This window comes from Convolutriloba macropyga, chromosome 1 (assembly GCF_964194025.1).
Source record: "Convolutriloba macropyga chromosome 1, txConMacr16.3, whole genome shotgun sequence".
Classification (NCBI taxonomy): domain Eukaryota; kingdom Metazoa; phylum Xenacoelomorpha; order Acoela; family Convolutidae; genus Convolutriloba; species Convolutriloba macropyga.
In genome coordinates, this window is record NC_134468.1 from 49,079,902 (window position 1) to 49,107,399 (window position 27,498).

The 27,498-nt window shown below is 32.7% G+C and overlaps 1 protein-coding gene across 9 annotated transcripts in view; it reads right to left on the reverse strand.

The window, feature by feature from the left end:
- LOC142339873 (uncharacterized) overlaps window positions 1–27,498 on the reverse strand; it is a 345,440-nt gene that overhangs the window by 127,750 nt on the left and 190,192 nt on the right. For 7 of the 9 annotated variants that reach the window (XM_075390195.1, XM_075390220.1, XM_075390202.1 and 4 more), the window contains 5 exons: window positions 20,364–20,472; window positions 20,090–20,159; window positions 17,606–17,752; window positions 8,103–8,168; window positions 7,589–7,645 (listed from right to left, as the gene is read on the reverse strand). In XM_075390195.1, the coding sequence (XP_075246310.1) occupies window positions 7,589–7,645; window positions 8,103–8,168; window positions 17,606–17,752; window positions 20,090–20,159; window positions 20,364–20,472 (449 nt within the window). Of the gene's footprint in view, window positions 1–7,588; window positions 7,646–8,102; window positions 8,169–17,605; window positions 17,753–20,089; window positions 20,160–20,363; window positions 20,473–21,314; window positions 23,324–27,498 lie in introns of those variants that run through there. The other 2 variants (XM_075390266.1, XM_075390249.1) reach the window with 2 other exon arrangements.

Below are 27,498 nucleotides of genomic sequence, written 5' to 3' on the forward strand. Positions count from 1 at the left end.
AATTCTTCAAAAAAGATTTGAAAAGTTTCCAATATTTCATTTATATTTGTATTCGGTTTGATATAGATCACTGTTAATTAAAAATTTTTGCCATTTTTTGTGTTGATTTTCACAGTTAAAATTTGAATACTGGTACAGCCAAACTTTATAATAATTGTTTGTTGTAAATCCATCCTTACAAATATCCCAACCCCTCCTCCTTTAGAAGTATTACGGTTGCTTGTAGCAATCTCCTGGTAGCCATCAAGGTTAATGCAATTTGTGTTATTATGGTACTTGAGCCACGTTTTCGTCAAACATATTGCTAAAGGCTGACTCTCCTGATGTTTCATCGACACTTCAAATTCGTTCAAATTTTTATAGATCGATCTGATGTTTTGCAAGATTATTTTGTTTGCATTCATTTTGAAATTTTATCCTAGAACACAATACCAATTTTTAATTTTTTATCAGGGTTTCAAATGCATTTTGTCAAATCTAATTTTTTTTAAATCTAATAAAATCTAATATTTAAAATTTGGAAAAAAGATAGAGAAAAAAGAAAAAAAACAATATGAATGTATGAATGTGAATGACCGCGGATATCGCAGGTCTCCACGTTAAAAAAAAACTGAGTTTATTTTTGTTTCTAATCTAAATTAATTTCAGAGTAGCAGATATCGCAAACTCTGACTTTTTAGTTCTAAAAAATTCTTTTAATAAAAAATAATAAATATAATAAAAGGTAGTCATTTTCATGTAAATATGATAAAATTTAATATGAAACTATTTTGGTCTGTAATATACACAGAAAATAAAATTGCTAAGATAGTTTTTCAGAAGACATCGCCCCAATAGAAGCAAAACAAGTTTTGATTCTCCAAAACCACGTTTGAGACCAAAATTGGCCTCTATGCTGCTGTACGTTTAAAAATAACAAGATATTGTTCCAATTGTAACCCGGTCACAAAATGTGGCAACAAAAATTTCAATATATCAAAAATAACTGATGGATTTCGGATAATGATTGTTTTAAGTTAGCAAGAAACCGGGAAAATTTTATTCCATAAAACCGTTGATAGAAAGAAGGGTAAGAATAGCCCTCCTTGGGTTTTTTCATTTTCATCAATTTTTATGTGTCTACATCTTTCAAAATTGGAAAATTTTTCGTGAAATTCAGCGAAGTTTGAGCTAAAGTTGTCGGATCGATGAGTCAGCAAGCCTCTTCTGAGTTCATAGTCAACACCATTAAAACTATTCTTTAAATATTCGAAAAAGTTTTGCACGTTTGGCGAATATCATTCTAATGTTCACAACATTTTAAACCTTGATAACTGCCTGAAAAACGAAATTTAAAAAACCTTTCCAATTATGTATTCTGCGTTGTACAGGCTTGCTAATGATACCAATCACAACTCTGTGCAATGAATATATCGATCGATCAAAATTGACTGAACAAAAAACCAAGTTGTGCATGTAGTTCCTTATCCAATAAAGTGGTTTAAAACAATAATACCGTTATTAAGGTCCAACAATATGTACACGACTAAATTAATTCAACTAACAGTCTTGAGTCCAACTAAAAATTTTCTAAATCGTTGAATTTCTTGTTTTTAGTAAAAAAAAAACAGTCTGACTTTTAATAATTATATTTGTAATAACCAACTCAACTACAGTTTAAAATTCGTTAATTGAACGAATCTTCAATTGCTATATATTGTTAAAGAAATGATATAAAGCATAACTTGCAACATGCTCAATGACAAATAATACATCTTTTGTTTTAAGCACCATACAAGAAAATGATATATGAAATTGGTGTGTGTTGTTAACAGGTCAACATAAAATGCGCGAACAGCATGAGAGCAATCGCACAAAATATTTTGCATACCGGACGAAATTAACTTCCTTGAGTTCTTTTGAATGAATTGAATTCCAACACCTTATCTTTCATTCTATTTAATCTTTTTGAGAAATTTCATTTTTCAGTTATTTTGAAATTTAGTTTTAATTGCTGTTCTTTTTTTCTATTTCATTTTGAAATTATGAGCTTTATATCTAAAGAATAGCAAGATTTAGTATATGGTGTTTTTAATAAGGGCTGCAAAATTTCATCTCATTTTTTTTGAAGAAATAATTACAAAAACATAGAAAATCAATTGCTTGTGATATTCATTAAAATTGAGCTTGACCGAAGTCACAATATAGCTTGAGAAAAAAATATCTTCAAAACTTTAGCAGCTAAAACAAAAATCTTCAGCCGTTTTCCTGAAGAAATTATATAGCTCAATCATGATAAACTGACTGAAACTTAAAAAGAAGTGGCTGCTTTCTCGCCAATTAAATAATCTATAGAAGATTTAAAGTGAGATTTTGTATGTGTCCTGTCTCGAAATCAACGAACAGTCTAAAATGTACTTAGTAAATCAAATAAGAAAAATTTTCAATAATTTAATTTTGAATTTAACAGCACAAAACAATAGAACAATTCAACGAGACCTTAAATTGCTGGTCATTAACGAGCTTCCAAAGAAAAAAGCAGGCAAACAATTTTTTGAAAAGGCGGAATAAAATCCAAATGGCTGAGTTAGTTGCAGACACATTAGCCCAGTAAAAATTTTCCTCAAAAAGAGAAAGGAGATGATAATTTTTACCAGTATTTTTAGGGCAAAACGCTTTAAGAAATGGTTTTATTACAGGTATGATAGCTTCAACATCATATTTATTACTATTGATAATTTGAAGGAAAAGAAAACCACTTTTCTCTTTCGTTTTTCTCGAGAAGAATGTCAATTGGTATCAATTTTTAAAAGCCATTGTTTTTAGTTAAAACATTGATTGCTATTTTTATTTCATTAGGTCACGGAGCGTTGCTAAGTTGAGCCATATGTAAGCAAAGCTGGTCATCCTTTAGACATTCTGAAATACAGCAGCGGTGGTCATGATTAAATGAGAAGAAAAATAATCATCAATCACAACCCCTACACCCTAATAATACTGCCAGCTTTGTTCACCATTTTGTCAATTTATTGACAGTTCTTTTTCCACATTGCTCTGTAGCCTTCTCATTCGTGGGTGGCATGAAATTAAGACGCTTGTGTGTATGAGTGTGTGTGTATGGTGTTTTGTTTCCAAATTGGACAAAAGACAAGAAAGGGATCTTGTCTCGAATCCATCTTGTGTCTATTCGCAGCAATGCACACGGGGGCAGTAAAAAACAGCACAGCGTGAAACAGCCTTTTGTCTATTTCTCAAATGCATCCTGCAATGCTTCTTTTTGAATCTACTGGCTGCTAGTAGTGATGGAGGTAGGAAACGAGAACAAAGCACGGCACTTTCTCCCTCTTGTAACTGATCCCAATTAGAGAAGGGAAATTTGAAAGCAGAGCAGGTGAAACACCAAAATTGTTATTGAGCATTCACAAAAATTGAGAGATTTTTATGGCGTGAATAGGTTTTGCCTCATTGCTGTGCAAAAAGGGGAAGAAATTATTTGCATAAAAAATGACGATTTGTCATTGTTTGCCTGCTTTACTGCACTTTTCCACGCCGTCCGATTGGTAGACGCAATTAAACCAAGGATACCTTTCTCTTTTCACACACATATGGCATTGTTTATCGATGAAGAGGAGGGGTTCGTGAAGAAAGAGCTGCATTGCTGGCCTCGAAATTTTCAATGGAGTGTTTGAATATGAATGAAGTAAACATAAATGCATTTATCACACTAACTTAAAAGCTGGGAAGGTTGCTAAAAGAAGTTACAAAAGTTATCGCTACTATTAATAGGAAAAAAACAACCGAATGCACTTCGAACTTGTTTAATAGGCTTCGAGTTATATCCCAAAAAACACAATGAACTACAAACAATTCCTATAACGAAAACAGTTAGACGACCTATGTTTTTGTTTTGCCGCTAAAATTAATCAGAATTTCAGAATCTCATGAAAAAGAGACCGACGTTTAAGGTTTTACCTCCAATTTCCAGCCGAAATGTATTTCAGAATATACAAATTCCACCAAAATGAATGTGCGTTTTGAAGCCAGCTATAAAAAAGAAAGTTACAATTAATTAACACATGCTTGTTGTTGCCCCATAGCTATTCATTAACAGCATTGGTTTTTAGAAAATACGAATTAGACGCACATAATATATCAAAAATTTAACTTGTTTTGCTGAAAAATTTTACAAGTATTCTACAACTAGCGGAATTCCAGACAGTTTGCCATTTGAATACTAAGAATGTCTCATGACAGCTGATTTGTTAGAAGAGAATGGTTTGAGGCCAGTATTTGAAAAATCATTTATAGATTAAAAGTAGCCCGTTACATACAGTTTAGCCCGTTACGCAATTGTAAAATCCACATAACCCAGATGCATATCAACAGACTTAATTTTTTTTCTTTTTTATTTGAAGTTTTTCCCGGAACTGAAAAATTAACCTTTTTTTCTCAAATTCAGTACTTTTTGAAAACATTTGACTTTTTTGTCCAAAATCGTTTTCAATTATTTAAAACTTTTAAATCCATTGAGTTTTTGAGATACAGACCTCAAACTGCTGACAGAAGTTTGAATAATTTAAAAAATGTTAGTTTTACTTCCGTTCCTGTTTAGAGTGTTCCGGAACAAAGAATTTTGACAGTCTTTTTGCTAAATTAAAACAATTATTATCTATCCAATTATTACTCCAAGTATCTATTTAGGTTACAAAAAGAACCATAAGCTTTTATTATTGAAGGCGTGGCATTATCAGGGCTGGTTTTCGTCTCTTCATGGCTTTTTTATAAAAAAAATTTTGATTCCATTAAAGCAGTGTCTTTTTTAAAAACTAATAGAGCAACTTCTGATCTTTTTTCTATGTTTATTACAGACCAGAAAAGTTTCCGGAGAAAAAGCAAATTCGATCTGCTCACTTTTTTGTCACTATCAGGCGCCATTATTTCGAAGAGACTTTCTAAACGTTGTTTTATTGAACTATTGGTTTCATTGCTTTGATACCGCGAGATCTAAATAATATTTTTGACATTTGCACATTTGCCCTTTTTGGAAGTTGTTTTTGTTGCTTTGTCCAATTATCAATTTAATAACCGTTCCCACAACGTCTGAAAAAAATTCATGTGTTCATGCAGAAAGTTTTTAGTGAATAGCGTAAGGTTTTAGCGATTCGAAAACGGTTTCCTTGCGAAAAGAAATTGATTATTAGTTGTACCGGTACTTTTTGGATAATGGCTCGTCTGAGCGGCTTCTCCTTGAGACATATGCCATCATATTTTATGATTTCACGTCATTACTAATGGTATTATTGACTCTGAAATTTGGTGTTCCATATAACCCCAATTAGACAGTCATAATCAGTTGAAATGATGGCTTATGGTTATAAAGGCTTCAACAATGTGTTTTTATAACAAGGTTTGTGAAATTGAGTGTTCCGTCTGTATTCGTAGTTATTTTGTTGTCTTAATAATTAGTCTCCTCTAATTTGAGGTAGAATTGACCTCCCATGAAGTTGAAAATTTTTTCTTGATTTAGAATAGTTAAAATTTAGGATTTGTAAAACAATTTTCGAAAACATTTTTTTGGGAAAAAATCATCAGATTTTGAAGTTTGGCATTGTTATCTGAAAAAATTTTCCCAATTCTGACATTTTGTTACATAGTCTCTAAATTAAGCACAGCTCGTATCTTTTTTGTGGAGAAAAAATCTTTATTTTATAAATAGTTTTTGTTTATTAGTGGTGTTGTGACTCCCTTAATTTGAGCTTTTACAAATCTTTTGAGGTTTGATTAATTTGTAGAAACTTTTTTAAAAATAGATGTGTTTCTTTGCTTTTATCTTGATGTCAAGCTAAAATATTATGGACGGTCTTCATAAAGTTTGATGATAAGAGCAGTTTATCATCTGTAATGGCTTTTTTGATTAACTCATGGTTTAAATGACTACGAGACCCCTTTTTCCCAAATTTCAATTGAATATTTGAAGTTTAGATTTGTTTGTCACTTTCTATTATAGTCCTAAATCAAATGCTGGACAATGAAAGATTACAATGGCTCCCTGTATGGACATTTAAAAGAGCCCATCTATTCTTTTCAGTTGAGAACTTGTTGTTTTTTCGACTTTGAAATCGCTCTCACAAAAATAAGTGTTTTTTCAAATTTTGTTTTTTTTTCTATTTCTGTCTACTTGTTGCATATTATAAGTATGAACTGGTCCCATGTGTTTTCAGGATATATGGAAGTTTTTTTAGCTGACAATTAAATATTTTTTGATGTTTTAATTGATACTATTTAGAATTTGTCCGGTATTATCTTCCGTTTTTGAATTTTTAATAAGCGTTTGTAAAATATAGAAATCAATTTTGGTGGTAAAAACAGTGGTTTCGTTAATGGATTTTGATCTTGATCTTGTCTTCTAATGGCGGATTAAGGAAAAGTCACATGTGCTTTGAGGGAAGTACAAGTTGACATTTAGTTTAGGTTTTAATTGATGTTTTTTGAGGTTGTAAGTGACTTTTTTTTAAAAAAAAATAGGTTTTGGGTTGGACGGAAAATGATGTTTTGTTGTTTTTGATGTTTGTTTCGTCTCTTGTTTTTTTTAGTAGCAGGTATCATTGGCTCTCCAATGTGGCAGTAATTATTTCATTCATCGGTTTGCACTTGAAACAAATTACTCATTAATCAATTATTGTCGAAGAGTTTGTGTAATTTCGAATGTTTTTGTTCTCTTCCCGATTTGGTAGACAGTTAAGTCAAAATTATGAATGGGTTCGGATCTATGAAGCTGAAAGATAAGGTAACATGATAGGATGTTACCTTATCTTTCAGCTTCACAGATCTGTTAGTTATGAGAAATTGTAGAGAAAAATCATTATTTGAGACGTCTTCATTTTATTTCCTTTTAGCAACTTTTTTATGGAAAAAAATGAAATATCTTTTGAGCAAGAAAGCAGCGTTTCGAATCACACAATTCAAAGTGAAAAGCGGCAATTCAAACTTTCGAAGTGTGGCCAATTTTCGAAGTATCGTTTTTGAACATTTTAACTGGTACGTGCTGTCATGGTGCTGAAGATCTGAAGCAATAGATAGAGGTCTTAAATTGATCCGAATTTGAATATTTATGTGATTTAGATTTTATGTGTAATCATTTTCTTTAATGAGCTGTCAAATTCAGACTATTAGGAAACTTTTGAACCTCCAATTTACAACCTTACTGTCTGACGAAAGATAACACGATACAACTTCAGCTCCGACAAAATCAACCCATTAGAAAATGCACGCCCGCTCTCAAAGTTGTGTTCCTTGCGCTTATACTTATTTTAACTAGATTTAATTGTTAGTTTGATAAAGGAAACAAACATGGAAATTGTGCCTGCCTTAGTTTGGTTTCAGTAGTGAAAAAGACCCCGGGGTAAATAACATTGACTACACAATTATCTACCGACACCGAACGAAAGGGCAAAACGTCTATGCAATAAATATTGCTGTAGATCAAATACACGCGCACAAATACAGGTAAGCCGACACAAGTTGAAATTGAAGCAGATATAGAGAGAAAGAGAAAGCAGCACATCAATAGATAACATTTAATAGCAGGTATTTGTGTTAATTATATTACCTCGAAGCCGTAGAGATCGGTTAGAATTGCCGTTTGAGCTATATACACGGTGGGCGCCTGCAACCACCAACAAACAATACACACACAACTTAAAACTCATATTCAATCAATATTTTATGGAAGGGAGAAAAGAAACAAGCAGCCTGCTTTCCAACTTCTTCTTACGCTTAAGGAGAACAGTATCTGTGTAATTAAGTTAATTGCTATGTCAGGTATAATAAAGCGACACTGCATTAAATCTGATCAAAGTGCCATAATATAACAGGCGTCATGGTAAATCAGTTATTTATTCTTTTGATCACTCAAGTGTTAAACCAGACATAAAATATATCTCAGCCTTTGATTTCGGTTGCTCAAGTTTATTGAAAAGTTGAGGAAACTTTTGCATTCAAATTTCTATCACTTAACTTCACATAATCCGTGGAAATAGATATTCAAAACTTGAATGACAATAATTTGCCATTGTCCTGAGTACTCCGAGAGACTAATTCCTTGCAATACTAATAGCACTTACCGAAGGCTGACTTTTGTTTGTCGCAGCTTTGTACTTGGAATAGACCTCGTTGTACTGTTTCTGCACCTGAATCAAGACAAAAATTTGAAAAATTATTGGACGAGCTGCTCAAAACGTTTGACAATTGTGTGAAAAAATGAGAGGGGATAAGTTTTCCTTTGTCCTTTTGTCAATTTTTTGTCATTTGTCTTTTTGCTCATCTCTGTAACGCATTCATTGGTGAAAAAAGTGACCAAAAATAGCAGAATGCTCAAGAGCAAACAATGATAGGAAAAAACTATAGAAAACTATCACTTGCCATAGTTTTTTTTTCGTTACTGGATTCAAAATGGTCGTTACTGGAGTTGATTCAAAAACTTCCACATTTGTATTAGCACAGTTACGATTTTTATTAAAAGAAACTAGTAATTTAATTGCAGGTTGAAACAGGGGAGCTGTTGAAAAAAAATAAAAGAAAACGCGAAAAGAAGAAAAAGGAGAAACCTTTGTATTTTTGAGGAAGAAGGGGGGAGATGGCGGTAGATTTGACGAGGATATCAAACTGTATTAAAATAATTGCTATATTTTTGTTTTGGTATAAAACTAGTAAAATTTGGTAAAATTTCCATTTTGATTTAATTTTGATATAATTTTCGATTTGGTGTTAACAAAAAACTTATTTTTGGTACAAAAAATAAGACATCTCTTTTATATTCACAGATTGCCTTGAGACGCCAGCAGCTAAAAATTATCTAGTGTTCAATATCTTACAATGACATCGTTTTTTCGTTTTTTTTTGTTTTTCGTTTTTTTCGTTATTTTTTCGTTTTTTTCCAAAATAATTGCAAGTTTTTTTCTATATTAATTCGAAAAGATGGAACAGGCCAAAACGGCATTTTTGTTGAACGGCTTCTTCAATCAGATTTTTACTCTTTATTTAAGAATCGTTGAAAAAAATGAGAACATGATTTTAATTTCTATTTTAAAAGAGCTAAACTTTATTGCAAGTTTTGCACTAGCTTAATTAGTGTTCAATCAGTGTTCAACTCCAACTTTTTAACGCAGTCATTGATGAATAAAGAGAAGTGGGCAAAGTAGCAGAATCTTTGAGAGTAAACGATGATAGGAAATAAATTATTAAAAACTGTCATTTGCCATAGTTTTTTACGTTCAAAAATTGTCGTTACTGGATTCGATTCAAAAACTCACTTTTTGTATCAGCACACTTACAGTTCCTATTAAACGAAACTACTATTTTAATTACAGTTTAAAAAAGGGGAGCTGTTTACAAAATTGAAATGAAAACACAAATAAGAGAAAATCTTTGTTTTTTAAAGCGAGGAGAGGGAGATGGAGGTAGGTTTGAGGAGGATACTTATTTAATTATACTAATAACATAATTGCTATATTTTTCGTTTTGGTGTTACAATAATTGGTAAAATTCAGCAAAATTTTGTTTTCGTAAAACATTTTTCGTTTTGGTATAAACGAAAATTTTCATTTGTTATGAAACAAATAAAAGAATTGCTTTAAATTCCGTGTCACTTGAGATGAATGCAGCTATAAATTAATTAGTGCTAACTCCTACCTTTACAATTTTCACGTTTATTTTTTCAATTTCTTTATGGTTAACTCTCCGAGAAATAACATAAGCAATAAATGTATCCACATTTTTTAATGTAATTCACAACGACAAAATGTCTTCAAACTTTTCATAATTATTTAAAAAGTTTTCCAGTATTTTTCCAAAGTGGTGAAGTATATATGCTAAAACGATTTTTTATTCAGTCAAAATTAAAGTTTTTGTTTAACCATCGTAGAGAAAAAAACACAGTTTTGATTTTTATTTTAAAAAACTACAGGCTTTAATGTAGGTTTGGTCCCAGATAAACTAGTTTTCAATTACTGTTCAATTAGTACAAGATCAATTAGAGTTCAATATCTAACATTTACATTCTTTAGAAATATTTTTTCTATTCTTTATAATGTAATTCTCAGAGCAAAAACAAAAACAATAACAGCAAAAATAGTTCCAACATTTCTTAAAAATCATTTCAAACACTTTCTTGGGAAATTTTTTTAATGTTTCTTCAACATTCTTTCAAATTTCTTTAAAAAGGTGATGTACAAATCGTTCTTTATGTTTAATGGCTTCTTCTTCGAACTTGCATGTTTTGTTTGATTAACGCAGAGAAAATAATAAAAATATAGCTTCGATTTTTATTCAAAAACTGCAATTTCTTTTGAAACAGGGTAGTTGATTAAAAATTTGAAAGGAAAACAAGAAAAGAAAAAAATTGTCTTTTTTTCCTGAAAGGGACAGGCTGATGGAGTTAGGATGCGTATGATTTTGAGTCTTACTGATAAAAAAGCTAGAAAATTTGTCGAAAACTTACATGACTACATTTATAATCGATAATACGTGTTTGTTTGGTAACAGAACAGAAAATTCCATATAAAGTAAAGTTTTAAAAATACAAAAAAAACCAGAGTTTTTTTACTAATCGAGAATTCTTTCGCGTCGTTTAAGTAGATAGTTCATGAAGCAAAACAAAAAATTTTTGGAACATGGGAATCAAAAAGTTAAGAAGATGCTTAGGAACAAAAATAGAAAAAGAATGAAAAACAACTACTTTCCCTTCTATTTGAAATCGGCAATGATTTTTTACAACGATTTGTTGCCTTAAAATTACTTTCATTGATTTCATTCGACTGGAGCTGTATCCGAATGATGAACTGATACTCCTTATGTAGAAGAAAACTACAGACAATTATTTTCTGACAAATTTGATATATTTCATTTTTTATGGTTTCTCTAGCTAGGCCACAAAACTAATTATTGTTCAAATTCAGACCACTCCATCATAAACTGATTGATTCACGGCAAAGGTAAAGGACATTAATATTTTTTAACCTCTAAAACTGTTTCTGTCCCCACTAAACTCAAACAAACATCCTTATTTAATTATAAGAATGAAATGAAAGCCATTTCTTAGAAAAGATTCAATATCGGGGCAAGAAAGAACAAAAATTTTTTTAAATTCAACATTCTGATGATTCTTTCTTTTGCTCAATTATTAAGTTCAGTTGACAGGGAAATTTTGTGAAGACGTGAAAAGGTCAGCAGTATATTTTTATTTTGAATAAAATAAATTATTTCAAGAAAATAGTTTAGAAAACTAGAAAATCAAATTAATCTTGTAAATTATTACGAAAATTAATGCTATTCATTCTATTACCTCTTCCATGTGACAACATTACACCAATTAAATTGTTAATTTGACATAAAGTAACAATTTGGTACTTTAAATAACGTTGAAGAGTATAACGACAGGAAAAGCAACAACTTGAGGAAAAAGAGAAAAACAATTTTTCTTTTTCAACTAACTCACTTCAGACTTAAATTGACTTCAATTCCACCGGTATTCAAAAAATGGTATCACTTCTATAGGAGTCGTTTACAACTTTTTACTTGAAATAACAATAACACGGAATTTTTTAGGTAAGAAAAATTTTATTTAAGGCCAGACACTAGGCGGAAGCAATTCTTCAATCTAATTCAGGGATTATTTCACCACGATTAGCCAATGAACTGAAAAAACCGTCAGTTGAAAAAAGTATAAAGTATAATTTTATCAACATTGAAACCTCCTTCTCATTTGTCTTTTCGTTTGAAATTTGAAAAAAAAAACAAACAGAGTTTGTATTTAAAAAATTAGACATAACCAACAACTCCCTCAAACTTTCAATGATTTTTTGATATTCGTTGACAGTTTTTTGAAAAATATTTTCAGCTGGATCATAAATCTAAAGAATTTATAGGGAAATATTCAGTTGCGCTTATTTTTCAATGATACAGAATATAGACAAAAAATCAGTACATCACTGCTTTGCTACTTCTAGCGTTGAAACTGGTCGCTGAAAATTCTTTTTGCAAATTATTGTCTATATTTTTTAAGATTATTAATCTTTGCGACTGAGTGCTGTCGTTGAAATTCACCTTTCTGAGAAGGTGCTTCATATTGCAATTGATAAAGCAGCAGATAAAAAATAGCAGAATGCTCAAGAGCAAACAATGATAGGAAAAAACTATAGAAAACTATCACTTGCCATAGTTTTTTTTCGTTACTGGATTCAAAATGGTCGTTACTGGAGTTGATTCAAAAACTTCCACATTTGTATTAGCACAGTTACGATTTTTGTTAAAAGAAACTAGTAATTTAATTGCAGGTTGAAACAGGGGAGCTGTTGAAAAAAAATAAAAGAAAACGCGAAAAGAAGAAAAAGGAGAAACCTTTGTATTTTTGAGGAAGAAGGGGGGAGATGGCGGTAGATTTGACGAGGATATCAAACTGTATTAAAATAATTGCTATATTTTTGTTTTGGTATAAAACTAGTAAAATTTGGTAAAATTTCCATTTTGATTTAATTTTGATATAATTTTCGATTTGGTGTTAACAAAAAATTTATTTTTGGTACAAAAAATAAGACATCTCTTTTATATTCACAGAGTGCCTTGAGACGCCAGCAGCTAAAAATTATCTAGTGTTCAATATCTTACAATGACATCGTTTTTTCGTTTTTTTTTGTTTTTCGTTTTTTTCGTTAATTTTTTCGTTTTTTTCCAAAATAATTGCAAGTTTTTTTCTATATTAATTCGAAAAGATGGAACAGGCCAAAACGGCATTTTTGTTGAACGGCTTCTTCAATCAGATTTTTACTCTTTATTTAAGAATCGTTGAAAAAAATGAGAACATGATTTTAATTTCTATTTTAAAAGAGCTAAACTTTATTGCAAGTTTTGCACTAGCTTAATTAGTGTTCAATCAGTGTTCAACTCCAACTTTTTAACGCAGTCATTGATGAATAAAGAGAAGTGGGCAAAGTAGCAGAATCTTTGAGAGTAAACGATGATAGGAAATAAATTATTAAAAACTGTCATTTGCCATAGTTTTTTACGTTCAAAAATTGTCGTTACTGGATTCGATTCAAAAACTCACTTTTTGTATCAGCACACTTACAGTTCCTATTAAACGAAACTACTATTTTAATTACAGTTTAAAAAAGGGGAGCTGTTTACAAAATTGAAATGAAAACACAAATAAGAGAAAATCTTTGTTTTTTAAAGCGAGGAGAGGGAGATGGAGGTAGGTTTGAGGAGGATACTTATTTAATTATACTAATAACATAATTGCTATATTTTTCGTTTTGGTGTTACAATAATTGGTAAAATTCAGAAAAAATTTTGTTTTCGTAAAACATTTTTCGTTTTGGTATAAACGAAAATTTTCATTTGTTATGAAACAAATAAAAGAATTGCTTTAAATTCCGTGTCACTTGAGATGAATGCAGCTATAAATTAATTAGTGCTAACTCCTACCTTTACAATTTTCACGTTTATTTTTTCAATTTCTTTATGGTTAACTCTCCGAGAAATAACATAAGCAATAAATGTACCCACATTTTTTAATGTAATTCACAACGACAAAATGTCTTCAAACTTTTCATAATTATTTAAAAAGTTTTCCAGTATTTTTCCAAAGTGGTGAAGTAAATATGCTAAAACGATTTTTTATTCAGTCAAAATTAAAGTTTTTGTTTAACCATCGTAGAGAAAAAAACACAGTTTTGATTTTTATTTTAAAAAACTACAGGCTTTAATGTAGGTTTGGTCCCAGATAAACTAGTTTTCAATTACTGTTCAATTAGTACAAGATCAATTAGAGTTCAATATCTAACATTTACATTCTTTAGAAATATTTTTTCTATTCTTTATAATGTAATTCTCAGAGCAAAAACAAAAACAATAACAGCAAAAATAGTTCCAACATTTCTTAAAAATCATTTCAAACACTTTCTTGGGAAATTTTTTTAATGTTTCTTCAACATTCTTTCAAATTTCTTTAAAAAGGTGATGTACAAATCGTTCTTTATGTTTAATGGCTTCTTCTTCGAACTTGCATGTTTTGTTTGATTAACGCAGAGAAAATAATAAAAATATAGCTTCGATTTTTATTCAAAAACTGCAATTTCTTTTGAAACAGGGTAGTTGATTAAAAATTTGAAAGGAAAACAAGAAAAGAAAAAAATTGTCTTTTTTTCCTGAAAGGGACAGGCTGATGGAGTTAGGATGCGTATGATTTTGAGTCTTACTGATAAAAAAGCTAGAAAATTTGTCGAAAACTTACATGACTACATTTATAATCGATAATACGTGTTTGTTTGGTAACAGAACAGAAAATTCCATATAAAGTAAAGTTTTAAAAATACAAAAAAAACCAGAGTTTTTTTACTAATCGAGAATTCTTTCGCGTCGTTTAAGTAGATAGTTCATGAAGCAAAACAAAAAATTTTTGGAACATGGGAATCAAAAAGTTAAGAAGATGCTTAGGAACAAAAATAGAAAAAGAATGAAAAACAACTACTTTCCCTTCTATTTGAAATCGGCAATGATTTTTTACAACGATTTGTTGCCTTAAAATTACTTTCATTGATTTCATTCGACTGGAGCTGTATCCGAATGATGAACTGATACTCCTTATGTAGAAGAAAACTACAGACAATTATTTTCTGACAAATTTGATATATTTCATTTTTTATGGTTTCTCTAGCTAGGCCACAAAACTAATTATTGTGCAAATTCAGACCACTCCATCATAAACTGATTGATTCACGGCAAAGGTAAAGGACATTAATATTTTTTTAACCTCTAAAACTGTTTCTGTCCCCCCTAAACTCAAACAAACATCTTTATTTAATTATAAGAATGAAATGAAAGCCATTTCTTAGAAAAGATTCAATATCGGGGCAAGAAAGAACAAAATTTTTTTTAAATTCAACATTCTGATGATTCTTTCTTTTGCTCAATTATTAAGTTCAGTTGACAGGGAAATTTTGTGAAGACGTGAAAAGGTCAGCAGTATATTTTTATTTTGAATAAAATAAATTATTTCAAGAAAATAGTTTAGAAAACTAGAAAATCAAATTAATCTTGTAAATTATTACGAAAATTAATGCTATTCATTCTATTACCTCTTCCATGCGACAACATTACACCAAATAAATTGTTAATTTGACATAAAGTAACAATTTGGTACTTTAAATAACGTTGAAGAGTATAACGACAGGAAAAGCAACAACTTGAGGAAAAAGAGAAAAACAATTTTTCTTTTTCAACTAACTCACTTCAGACTTAAATTGACTTCAATTCCACCGGTATTCAAAAAAATGGTATCACTTCTATAGGAGTCGTTTACAACTTTTTACTTGAAATAACAATAACACGGAATTTTTTAGGTAAGAAAAATTTTATTTAAGGCCAGACACTAGGCGGAAGCAATTCTTCAATCTAATTCAGGGATTATTTCACCACGATTAGCCAATGAACTGAAAAAACCGTCAGTTGTAAAAAGTATAAAGTATAATTTTATCAACATTGAAACCTCCTTCTCATTTGTCTTTTCGTTTGAAATTTGAAAAAAAAAACAAACAGAGTTTGTATTTAAAAAATTAGACATAACCAACAACTCCCTCAAACTTTCAATGATTTTTTGATATTCGTTGACAGTTTTTTGAAAAATATTTTCAGCTGGATCATAAATCTAAAGAATTTATAGGGAAATATTCAGTTGCGCTTATTTTTCAATGATACAGAATATAGACAAAAAATCAGTACATCACTGCTTTGCTACTTCTAGCGTTGAAACTGGTCGCTGAAAATTCTTTTTGCAAATTATTGTCTATATTTTTTAAGATTATTAATCTTTGCGACTGAGTGCTGTCGTTGAAATTCACCTTTCTGAGAAGGTGCTTCATATTGCAATTGATAAAGCTTGTGGTGTGATATCTGTTAAAATAAATTCAGAGTGAAGTTTGTAATTTTTTCAGTTTTCATATTAGAGTAAGTTGTATTCAATGTTGGAATTGAAAAGTTGCTCTAATTTTAGCACAACAAAACTGATAGTGAAAAAAATTGTTTCTCTCAAAACAGAGAAAATTTTTTTGACAAAATTTACATTTATGTTGGAACATTCTGTTCAACGCGCAGGTTCGCACGGGCCGTCTCGTTCATTATTTATACAGTATATAACCCTCCTGCGCATGATAAAAAAATCATAAAGGTAAAAAATAAGTTTCCAATTTTTGTTAGGGATGCTCTCCGAATCAAAATCATTCCAGCACGCAACAAATATTCCATCCGTGTATTTACTTTGTTTTGGATTACTTGGTTTAATTTATTGCAGCATTTTTTATTTTAAAAATATATTTACAAACATAGCCGGCAGATTGTCAAAAATAGCTGCCGTTGACGCGTTTGATGCACATCAGGGTTTAAACAGAAAAAGGAAAAGATGAGGCAAAGTGACATTTTTTTCCTGTTCTTTTTTTCAAATTCAAAAAGTGTTTTGATTTAGCGTGCAGTTTCAGTTAAATTTTAAAACTATACTTAGATTCTAAGTTAAAAGCTAATAAAATTAATACCGATATCAGCCAGAAAAACTCTAATGAACTTTGATAACGTATTTCTCAATGACTTAATGACCGGCCTTTATCGGTTTATCCCGTCTCTTTTGATTTTGCTCTGTTGAGTTTGACCTATTCACTTTATTGCGTAATTCAATGCATAAAAGAATTTACTAACCATTCAGCTGAAACAGTGAGTGAAGGAAGTCAGAAGTCAAACGTGAAAATTATGACTTATGTAAAACGAAAAACGTATGTAAAGCGAATTTAAAAAAAACATAGCAGGACAAATCTTGACTTACAATTCAAAGAGTTTTCATTGACTAAACAAAAATTAGACTTAAAACGGACAATGGTTGAATTGGGAAAACCATTTCCAAAAAATTTGATCCAAAAAATAAAAAAAAACAGTAAAAATCAAAGTGAAATTGCCGCATCTGAACAAAAAATCACTAGCGAGAAAGTGAATTTTTGTTCAAACCGGTTTCTCACTCTACTTTAAATTTAGAGCAAAAAAATTTCACGCCGCAAAACCACTCTCTTTTTCGCTCCATTTCCTGTTTCGGCGTGACCAAAATCACTACTCCAATTTGACTTCAAAAATCATGAAAATGTGCGAACAGATCTTGTGCGAACAGAACAAAAAAAGACAACGCCCCAAAACAATTAAAATTCTTTGAATTGTAAAAATTCTTTGAATTGCAAAAAGGAGAGCGCCTAAATAATAGCCGTTTGATCAAAAGTAGAAGAAGAAAACAAGAAGCCACGAAACATTTTCTGAAATGTGGTTTAATCTCATTAGGATAAGTTAATCAGAGTTTAGTCTTGATAAGATCTTACCAGGGTGTTTCAAGAAATTTCGCCAATCAATACTTTGGCAAGATGTTTCAATTTTCGCCAGAGTTATCAAGATCTTTCATGACATGGCAAACAGTATAGCAAGTTTCGTTTCACAGGGCCACTAATTTTCTCTCCCGTCAAAATGCATTGTTTACAATGCATATAGTTTACAATTTGGTGACTGAGGCGGCGCCTTGTGGTTTCAAGGACTGTTGGCTAACCTTATTGAGCATTTCTTCCTGGTGTTCTAGGGCGAGTTCTATCTCGTCCTTGGCTGACTTCTTGTTGATTTGCTTTTTGCACTGGACTAAGTCGTACAGGGGCACTGACACCTCGCTGGCAAGAAACTTGGCTAAAGACATGTCCTCCTAAACAAAGCACATTACAATGAAACACCATACAAGTTGATTCGCTTTGCCCATCAAGATGCCAATCATAAAGTTTTACAAGTTTTGTTGGAGCAACGGAAAAGCTTTGAAATTATGATTTCACGCAAAAACAGAAGTATCTCATAGGCGTCAAGCACATTGGGTAACGATCAAGTCAGCGTTTGTATCAATAAATACTGTTTTCCTCCATGCTGATTAACGAAAAATATATTTAAGCAGGAGCATTTTAACAAAGTTTGATGGGAAAAGTCTGGTTAATTGTTGAGAGTTCTTGACAATACAAAGCAAGCTATTAAAAGCTTAGTGCAACGAAAGAAAATCTCACAAATGAATAACTGGTTTCCTATAGCGAAATCTTAACAGATCAAAACCTCATGATCGTTTGAATAAGGCAGTGAAAACCTGAAGAAGGTAGTAAAATTAAAACAATAAAAAAATAATCCAAACAAATTGTAACCTTGCTGAAAACCCAAAAGGTGTCGAAAAGAAGAAAAACAGAGCCCAAAATTAAACATGCTTAAGGTGGCAAAAAATTGCAAAAAACTTTTTTAATAAAAAAAAACAAATATTGAATGAGCAGCTGAACTCTACAAAAAGCGGGAAAGTCATCATGGAAAAATCGAAAAATCAAAGATGAGCAAAACAACTAAAAACCCATTCAATCAAGATTTTTATCAGATGAAGTCATTGAGCTGCCACAGTTCTGTAATTATTATTTCTGATCTGTTACTTTTCCATACTATCAATATTTCGTAAAACTTATTTACAAAAAGGATAAAAAATGTGAGCCAGTGCAAGCGTATAGAAATAACAGAACAGAAATTCTTTGCACTAAGATAACAAAAATGTTAAGGTCAGCATTTCAAAAACTCCATTTTAAAACAATTTTTGTAAATCCAATTTTACATTGTCATCAGGCAAAATTCTTATACCTTGAATGAATGGCCTCAATTTTAAACTAATCGGGATTTTCACCTTGGCAACGGGATAAAAACATATTTAAGAGAACCGTATATATTTATCAAAAAAAACATATCACGTAAATATCAAAAAGTCACAATAATATTCACAAAGATATACCTAAAAGATATGAATTGTACACTAAGCATAACCAATAACTCAGAACTTATAACTCTTATAACTAAGAAATTCTGTCCATATTTCAGGTTGTTTCCCAAATTTCTCAAGAGTTTTCTTTAATATTGAACTATTGAACTTCATTATGCATCGACAGAAAACATTTTCTAACACTCTCCTTTTTGCATTATTTGTCTCAAAAAAATGTTCATTTTGCACTTGGTTTTCAAATGAATTCAGACAAGCTTAGTTTTTGCAGACACTTCCAATTGTGATTTCATAGTGTTCTAATGATTTTTCTCCAATTATTTTGCAAAGCAAAGCAATTTTTCAGTTGTTTTAAGTTGCCATCCTAATCGCACCTCTGACATCCGGTATTAATCTAAGAAGTGAATATTTTAAACCAGAATAAATCAAAAAATTGGTAAACAAAAACAGAATTCTGCAGAAAAAAGGAACAAAAATTTGTTTACATTAACAACAACTAACAAGATTACTTTACTTCAAAAATGTTAAGCAGCCGGAATTTCATTTTTTCACCAGCAAACATTTGAGTTAGAAAAATTCTCCTCTTCTAAAAGCTTTGAAAAATTAAAAAGTTTTTTTTTGTTTTTAAAACTCTGGAAAAATTCGTTTTTTATCATACTGTAATGCAAAAAAAAACATTATTGCAGTTTTCCGTTCAACTTCAAATAACTGAGAAATTTGTGTTAGTATCGCTTGAATGATAACTTTGGTGTGAAGTACATATTCAACAAATAACAAATACAATAATAGAAAAAGGACAGCTGAGAATAGGCTAATGTTAAGGCACTGCAGTCTAAAAGCCTAATGCTGCTCATTACGCAGAAACAAATTTATTTATTTATTTAATGAGAACATTAAAATTAACAAAAAATTGATGTCATTTTTATCTGTGGACTAAAAACTAAATTTCAGAAATTCGTTCTTTATACTTTAAGCAGCCTTTGCAATTTTCAAATCTTGAAACAGCTGTTGATGAAAAAAATCTTTGTACTCCATATTTCAGCATTTAAATGCAATGCCATCTTGGTCCAGATCAATTCTTGAAACAGATTTACCGCATATTTATTTTATAAGACAGTACATTCATTATTTTTCGAATTGCTAAGATTTTTTTCATCGAAAGCGCGCTCGTTCGAAAAAAAAATCAGAAAAGCGAAAAAAATAGCAAATTTTTTTTTCTCAATTGCATAGCAGTAAGACATAAGTACTGACCTCTGCTCGTTTGTCAAATTCTTTAGTGAGAGCCTCCCAGGCTGTCAGAATGTGCATCGGACAATCCACTCTGAAATAAGAATTTTTCGGTACAAAAATTATTTGGTAGAGAAGGTACCCTACTTCTGTGAATTAAAACACCAATTTTGGGTAAACAAATAGGGGTGAAAACGCTGGACACCATGATTTCTCCCCGAATTTGATGTTTGTATGCTTTTGTAATTGTCGTTCGATTTATGTGATGAATGAAAGATTGGTGTTTTTGAGTATTTACCTTTCTTGTAGGAACTTCTCATGTGTAGGTCTGTATGATTCCATGAGGGACTGTAACTGGAAAGCATTGGCCTCTAGGGTTGTGGCCAGTCTCTGAGAGAACTCAGCCACTAAAACAGATAACTCCATCTCACTTTCACTTCAATTTCATTTTGACCTCTAAATGCAATTCTGGCGAAAAGCTTTAACTTGATCATGTCTAAAGATACACCTTACATTGAATTCACTATGACAGATAAAAACTCCTATGTGAACAATGAATTATAGCTTTAAAAAATTAAGGCGTTGCTGCAAATGCTGATGACTTAAGTTCGACATAAATCGCTCTTAATTATTCAACACTTCGAAAGCAGAAAAACTTGATAGCAATCAAAAAGGGCGCAAAATTTTCCCATCGGTCATTGTGCTTTACCTTGAAGTAAGGTTTAAAACATAAACCAACTAATGTCGGAAGACTTGCTCTTGAAAGACAGGCGAGGCAATTTCAATCAGGGGCTGCAGCCTAGATAAATTTTTCATTAAGGGTGCGAAAATAGCTTAACAGGCCAGGATTCGAACCATTGACCAGTATCAGGGCCTACTTATTGCTATGCTGCAATCGATTTTATTTTAGCAACAATCTTTACTTCGGAGTGAGAGCAATAGAGATCACTCAAAAATGAAGAATAAAAGCGTGAAAAAGTCACTTGAGAAGTCAAAGAATGTTCTAGAAGAAAAGCGCAAAATGGTCAACCGAAAAATTTGCATAAAAAAGAACCAACACGTTTACAATAATTGCTATGAACTTCGTTCAAGAGCAATTAAAATACAAACGTGAAGCTCCAGCCCGAACTAAAAAAAATCGCAATATTTTTTGTGAATTGAAAAAAATATTTCATCTTGAAATCAGTGCTCAGCACTCAATTTTTCTTTATGTTCAATAAATTCTTTTTTATTAAATGAAATATTGTACCAAAATGGCCAATATTGGTAATTTCATCATCGTTGTTGTTACTGGAATTTAACATCGGAATAGATCCTGGTCTGTTTAGGAACCCTGAACTTCCTGTGCTTCCGTGAATTGCCACCCACTGTTCGGAACTACCCCCCAATTGATTCCGAGGAAACTCGTCTCGTGCCATCGACGATTTCCTCCGGCGCCCTGAATTTGACTTTAAACTGAAGCTGCGTTCCAGTCTACGTAGAACTTCTGAACCGCTCCTTGACCTGCTAATTTTCGGGGTTCTAGGCGACGACGGGGTTCCAATAGGCGAGGCGTTTGGGTGGAAATAGTTAGACCCCCGGGCGCTCAGACGGCTCATTGATAATATTGGGAGATTTCCACCAACTGGAGAACTTCCGCCGCCCTCTTCGTCGGGAAACGACGTCCATTCTTGAGTGCGTGAACGCGTGAATACTTTTCCCGAGAGTGAACGGAGCATATTGGTGTTGTTGTCGGCTAGCTAGTCAAATTACCGCCAGTAAGTAAATGTAATTAGATAAAGAAAACAATACATGATTAACATAAGTGATCGATAGGGACGTTTGCTGTGTTATTGTAATGCTAATTTGATTAGACTACAATTAGGAAGCAGTAAAAGTGAAGTTGATAGATGCATAAATTAACTCAAGTTCAGGCAGCTTTGCTGTAAACATTTGGTCTTGTAATATCGGTTACGGTAATTAGCCGGCATTTGGTGTGTCTATTGTGGGATCATAAATGTGCTCAGCTCTGTTTTGAGGCCGGATTTCACGTTCTGCAAATTTGAGGCCCCCCTTCTAGGTTATTTGGGCCGGTCGGATCTGTGGAGGCGTCAACGGCCTGGAAGTTGTATGAACAAATTAGGGCAAACTGGTTGGGCTTTTTGAAGTTTACCCGACCGGGGATTGATAGGATCTGTGAGTAACGCACCGGGCTGGATTATTTACAGTTAGAGCTGGGACAACTCCAAATGTAGCATTGTTTACTCTGCTCCACATTCACGCAATATGTGGTAAAAGTCAATGGACTACAAGGAACTAACTGAAACCTGCTTCTAGCCCTTTCTGGTGAATAATTCCTCCTCGAAATCAAAGCGGGCACAAGGCTTGCTTGTACAACTGTTAGAAGAGTAAAAGATAGACTAGAATACCACAAGGGGATACCTCACAACAAAGCGTGAAGGAGGAAAAGTCGGTGTCTTTTCCCAAGGAACGGACAGTTGCAGCCGTAAGGAAGGAATAAAAACTTAAATATTTGCATATAAATCTGGCAAAGTAAAATTATAACTCCCACAAATTTATTTAGGAGACACTTCTTGTACTACTGGACTCCCGAAATGGGGAACAGACTTGATTAAGCTGGCTTCCAGCGGCGACTTTCAATGCGAATTCTTCTGGATAGAATATACTGGAAATGTTTTGTCAAAAACCGCAGGAACACCACTAACTTGTTCAATCTATATCTACATTTACAGCCTTTGCGCTTCTCTTAAAAACTATTTAGATTTCGGTTTCTATTGTAAATAACTATTTGGAGCTCTGAAAAAGCAGAAAACTGCAGATTAAAAGAGGAAGAAAGAAAATAACACGCATTAAAATTTAATAACCCTACAAATTAGCCTTTTGTTTTGGTGCGAAAAGTTGGGAACAAAAATTGTTGGGATTGTTTTTATGGCGCTATCTGAAAAGTTTTGTAAATTTTGCTGGTGGGAAAAGAGAATGAAATGGACTTGGAGTAATTGTCGCAAATCATTTGTGTTTTTCAAGTGAAGTGTGAAATCTTTGAGACGAGATTGTGTCAAAGCAGTTATGTACAGTTGAGTGTAGGAAAGGAAGCAACGCCAACGCAGATTCGACCATAAATACCTGTCAAGCAATAATTCACACCTCAAACTGCTACCTGTTAAAGTAATTCACATGAGGCGTGCTAAAACAATAACGTTAAAGACGGCCGCACACGCAGTTATTATGTTGGTAAATAAAACGATCGCACTACGAGCTCAAAAGGCAAAGTTAGTTAAAGGCAAAAATACAATCGAGGGAGAAATTGAAACCCTAATAAGAGATAGACCTTTTTGAAACCCTCTTTCTTTTTAACAATTCAAATCACAATAGCTTATTCAAATTGGAACACAGATTTGAAATTTAAAGCAATTTTTGCCTCTTGAGAGTAAAACATTCCCATTTTTGGGGAATATTTAAAACCTGAAACGCTAAAGCAACAAAAGTACATTGGTCTTGGAAGGAAATATTTATCGAAACCTTTCTCATTTTTGCCTACTCTTGACTATAAATGCGTAAGTTTTAATCAATTAAGGAAAAGCCACTTGAATTGCTGATATTGTAGGGGTTTGATATTGTAGGGGTTTGGATTTGGAAAAAGAGAGATGCAATAGTCTAGGTTTTCAACTTCTATGGCATGCTTTTAATTGTTACATGTAAAGCATAGAAGTATAGTCTGACAATTAGTCTTCACAGTATAGTCTTCACAGCTTCTAACGGAAACCTGGTCACTTGTAAAGGACGTTGTTAATTTAAAATTTTATTTGTTTTATCCGAATCTAAGTGGGTCACTGTTTTCACTTTCGTATATAATATTTGCCAATCTGTGTTACTCTGTTAACGGCTGTAAACTTTAATCGCCCACCCCACCAGTTTTTCAAACAAAAACATAAAAAAGAAGACTTTGTTGATGATCGAGCAAATATTTTGGTTATGTTTCTTCATTGAATAACACAAAATTTAAATTTACTGTCCTTACAGTGTTTTGGCTGCTGGTTATATATATATATATATATATATATATATATATATATATATATATATTTCAGAAATGAACTATCGAAGAATAAATTGTGGATAATTAAATCAGCAAATGGGATAGAAGCAAAGGAAAACAATTCAATACCAAAAAAGATTAAATGAAAAAATTTCATAAAAATTAAAAATTTTTATGTATAATACAGTCATTGTTTTTAAAAATATTTAACAACCAAACAGCTAGGGAACCCGGAGTTGTTGCGCAGGGACATACTTTGAAGTCGGTCCTCTCTGGGGTTGAATTTTGGTACAAAATATGTCTAACAATTTAGATTATAGTAAAGCCTTATTTACTAGCTCTTATTTTTTCTTTGACAATTTGCAGTCCTTTCTGACTTGAGGCTGAAGATGTTGCCTATAAAGATGTTGTAACGGCAATGAGCAATCGGGGGCGCGTTAGTGCAGATTTCGTTGACTCATCTGATTCTGTGATTGGTGGTGAAGAATGTAATCATTTGCATTGTCGTGTTGGTGTTGTCGAACGCATTTTTGCCGATGGAGATTGCTTGTTGGTATTGGGAAGTTTTGAAGTTGCTGATTTGATATAATTACGTGCAATTGCTGTCGATTTAGTCGCCTTATTTGTAAATTATTTTTGCGGTGCACGGGAAACATTCCCAGGCTGAGGTCCCAGACGGAAGCAAGTATGTCCAGACCGTCCCAGACGGAAGTTGCCTATGTCCAGACTTTCGTGCTTTCGCCAGACTTTCGTGCGTTCATGTGCAGACTTTCGTGCGTTCGCCAGACTTTCGTGCGTTCATGTCCAGACTTTCATGCGTTCATATCCAGACTTTCGTGCGTTCATGTCCAAACTTTCGTGCGTTCATGTCCAGACTTTCGTGCGGTCAACCAATTTTCGTGCGTTCATGTCCAGACTTTCGTGCGTTCATGTCCAGACTTTCGTGCGTTCAACCAATTTTCGTGCGTTCATGTCCAGATTTTCGTGCGTTCATGTCCAGACTTTCGAGCGTTCAACAGACTTTCGTGCGTTCATGTCCAGATTTTCGTGCGTTCATGTCCAGATTTTAGTGCGTTCATGTCCAGACTTTCGAGCGTTCAACAGACTTTCGTGCGTTCATGTCCAGATTTTCGTGCGTTCATGTCCAGACTTTCGTGCATTCGCCAGACTTTCGTGCGTTCATGTCCAGACTTTCATGCGTTCATGTCCGGACTTTCGTGCGTTCACCAGACTTTCGTGCGTTCAACCAATTTTCTTGCGTTCATGTCCAGATTTTTGTGCGTTCATGTCCAGACTTTCGAGCGTTCAACAGACTTTCGTGCGTTCATGTCCAGATTTTCGTGCGTTCATATCCAGACTTTCGTGCATTCGCCAGACTTTCGCGCGTTCATGTCCAGACTTTCGAGCGTTCGACAGACTTTCGTGCGTTCATATTCGTGCGTTTTTTGATGTTTCCAGACTATGTAATTTTGAACGCACGACGCCCCCCTCGTGCGTTCATCTTCGGTCTGGACATACTTGCTTCCGTCTGGGACCTCAACCTGGGTTAGAATGTAACGAATCGTATAGTCTGCTACCCTCTCGTGTTAATTATTTATAATTTCTTTTCGGAGGATATCTTGTTCATGTTTTGGGATATTCTCCTCAGTGGTTTTTCCAGTTGGGATGGTCCGGCGACATTTTGCGCCTGGGAGTTAAATTTTAATTTTTTCAGCGTTTGAGCTAAATTTAGCCAAATCTGAATTTCTGATTAAATACTCTAACTTACCGATTTCACTTATCTGTAATGCATAATCATCAATTTTGGTTTGTGTAGAGAGCTTTGTATAAGCCGTTTAAGATATTCTGAGAACAATTATTTTTCAGATTTTCAGCGTGAATTCGAGTTCCTAACCTTTCGGTACGGTTTGATCGTAAGCTGATTTTCGGGGACTGAGATTGCACGCGATTCGCCACAAGCTGACCGGTGTTTGTTATATTTCATTTCGAGTTATTCGATTTCTCCTCTATTTGTGTTTGCGCCAATTTTGTGTTTGTCGTCCTCTGACCAGATATTTTTCAAATAAAAGTCTTTAGGGTCAGGTTCAAAATATATTATGCTTGGAGGTCTGTTTGTCTCCCGACCAAAATATGCATCAACTAGTAATATTGTTGCTTTCTGTTAACCTTTTCTGTGTTGGTAGATTATTGAGTTTGTGGATGTATTTAAATTTTTAAAATTAAGCTTTATTTGATGAACGTTGTGCGTTGTTTTCATGTTTTTGTCGGCCCGCGTTTGAGCTAAATTTAGCCAAATCTGAATTTCTGATTAAATACTCTAACTTACCGATTTCACTTATCTGTAATGCATAATCATCAATTTTGGTTTGTGTAGAGAGCTTTGTATAAGCCGTTTAAGATATTCTGAGAACAATTATTTTTCAGATTTTCAGCGTGAATTCGAGTTCCTAACCTTTCGGTACGGTTTGCTCGTAAGCTGATTTTCGGGGACTGAGATTGCACGCGATTCGCCACACGCTGACTGGTGTTTGTTATATTTCATTTCGAGTTATTCGATTTCTCCTCTATTTGTGTTTGCGCCAATTTTGTGTTTGTCGTCCTCTGACCAGATATTTTTCAAATAAAAGTCTTTAGGGTCAGGTTCAAAATATATTATGCTTGGAGGTCTGTTTGTCTCCCGACCAAAATATGCATCAACTAGTAATATTGTTGCTTTCTGTTAACCTTTTCTGTGTTGGTAGATTATTGAGTTTGTGGATGTATTTAAATTTTTAAATTAAAGCTTTATTTGATGAACGTTGTGCGTTGTTTTCATGTTTTTGTTGGCCCGCGTTTGAGCTAAATTTAGCCAAATCTAAATTTCTGATTAAAAAACTCTAACTTACTTGTTTCACTTATCTGTAATGCATAATCATCAATTTTGGTTTGTGTAGAGAGCTTTGTATAAGCACTTTAAGATATTCTGAGAACAAATATTTTTCAGATTTTCAGCGCGAATTCGACTTCCTAACCTTTCGGTACGGTTTGCTCGTAAGCTGATTTTCGGGGATTGAGATTGCAGGTGATTCGCCACACGCTGACTGGTGTTTGTTATATTTCATTTCGAGTTATTCGATTTCTCCTCTATTTGTGTTTGCGGCAATTTTGTGTTTGTCGTCCTCTGACCAGATATATTTCAAATAAAAGTCTTTAAAGTCAGGTTCAAAATATATTATGCTTGGAGGTCTGTTTGTCTTCCGACCAAAATTTGCATCAACTAGTAATATTGTTGCTTTCTGTTAACCTTTTCTGTGTTGGTAGATTATTGAGTTTGTGGATGTATTTAAATTTTTAAATTAAAGCTTTATTTGATGAACGTTGTGCCTTGTTTTCATGTTTTTGTTGGCCAGTACCAATC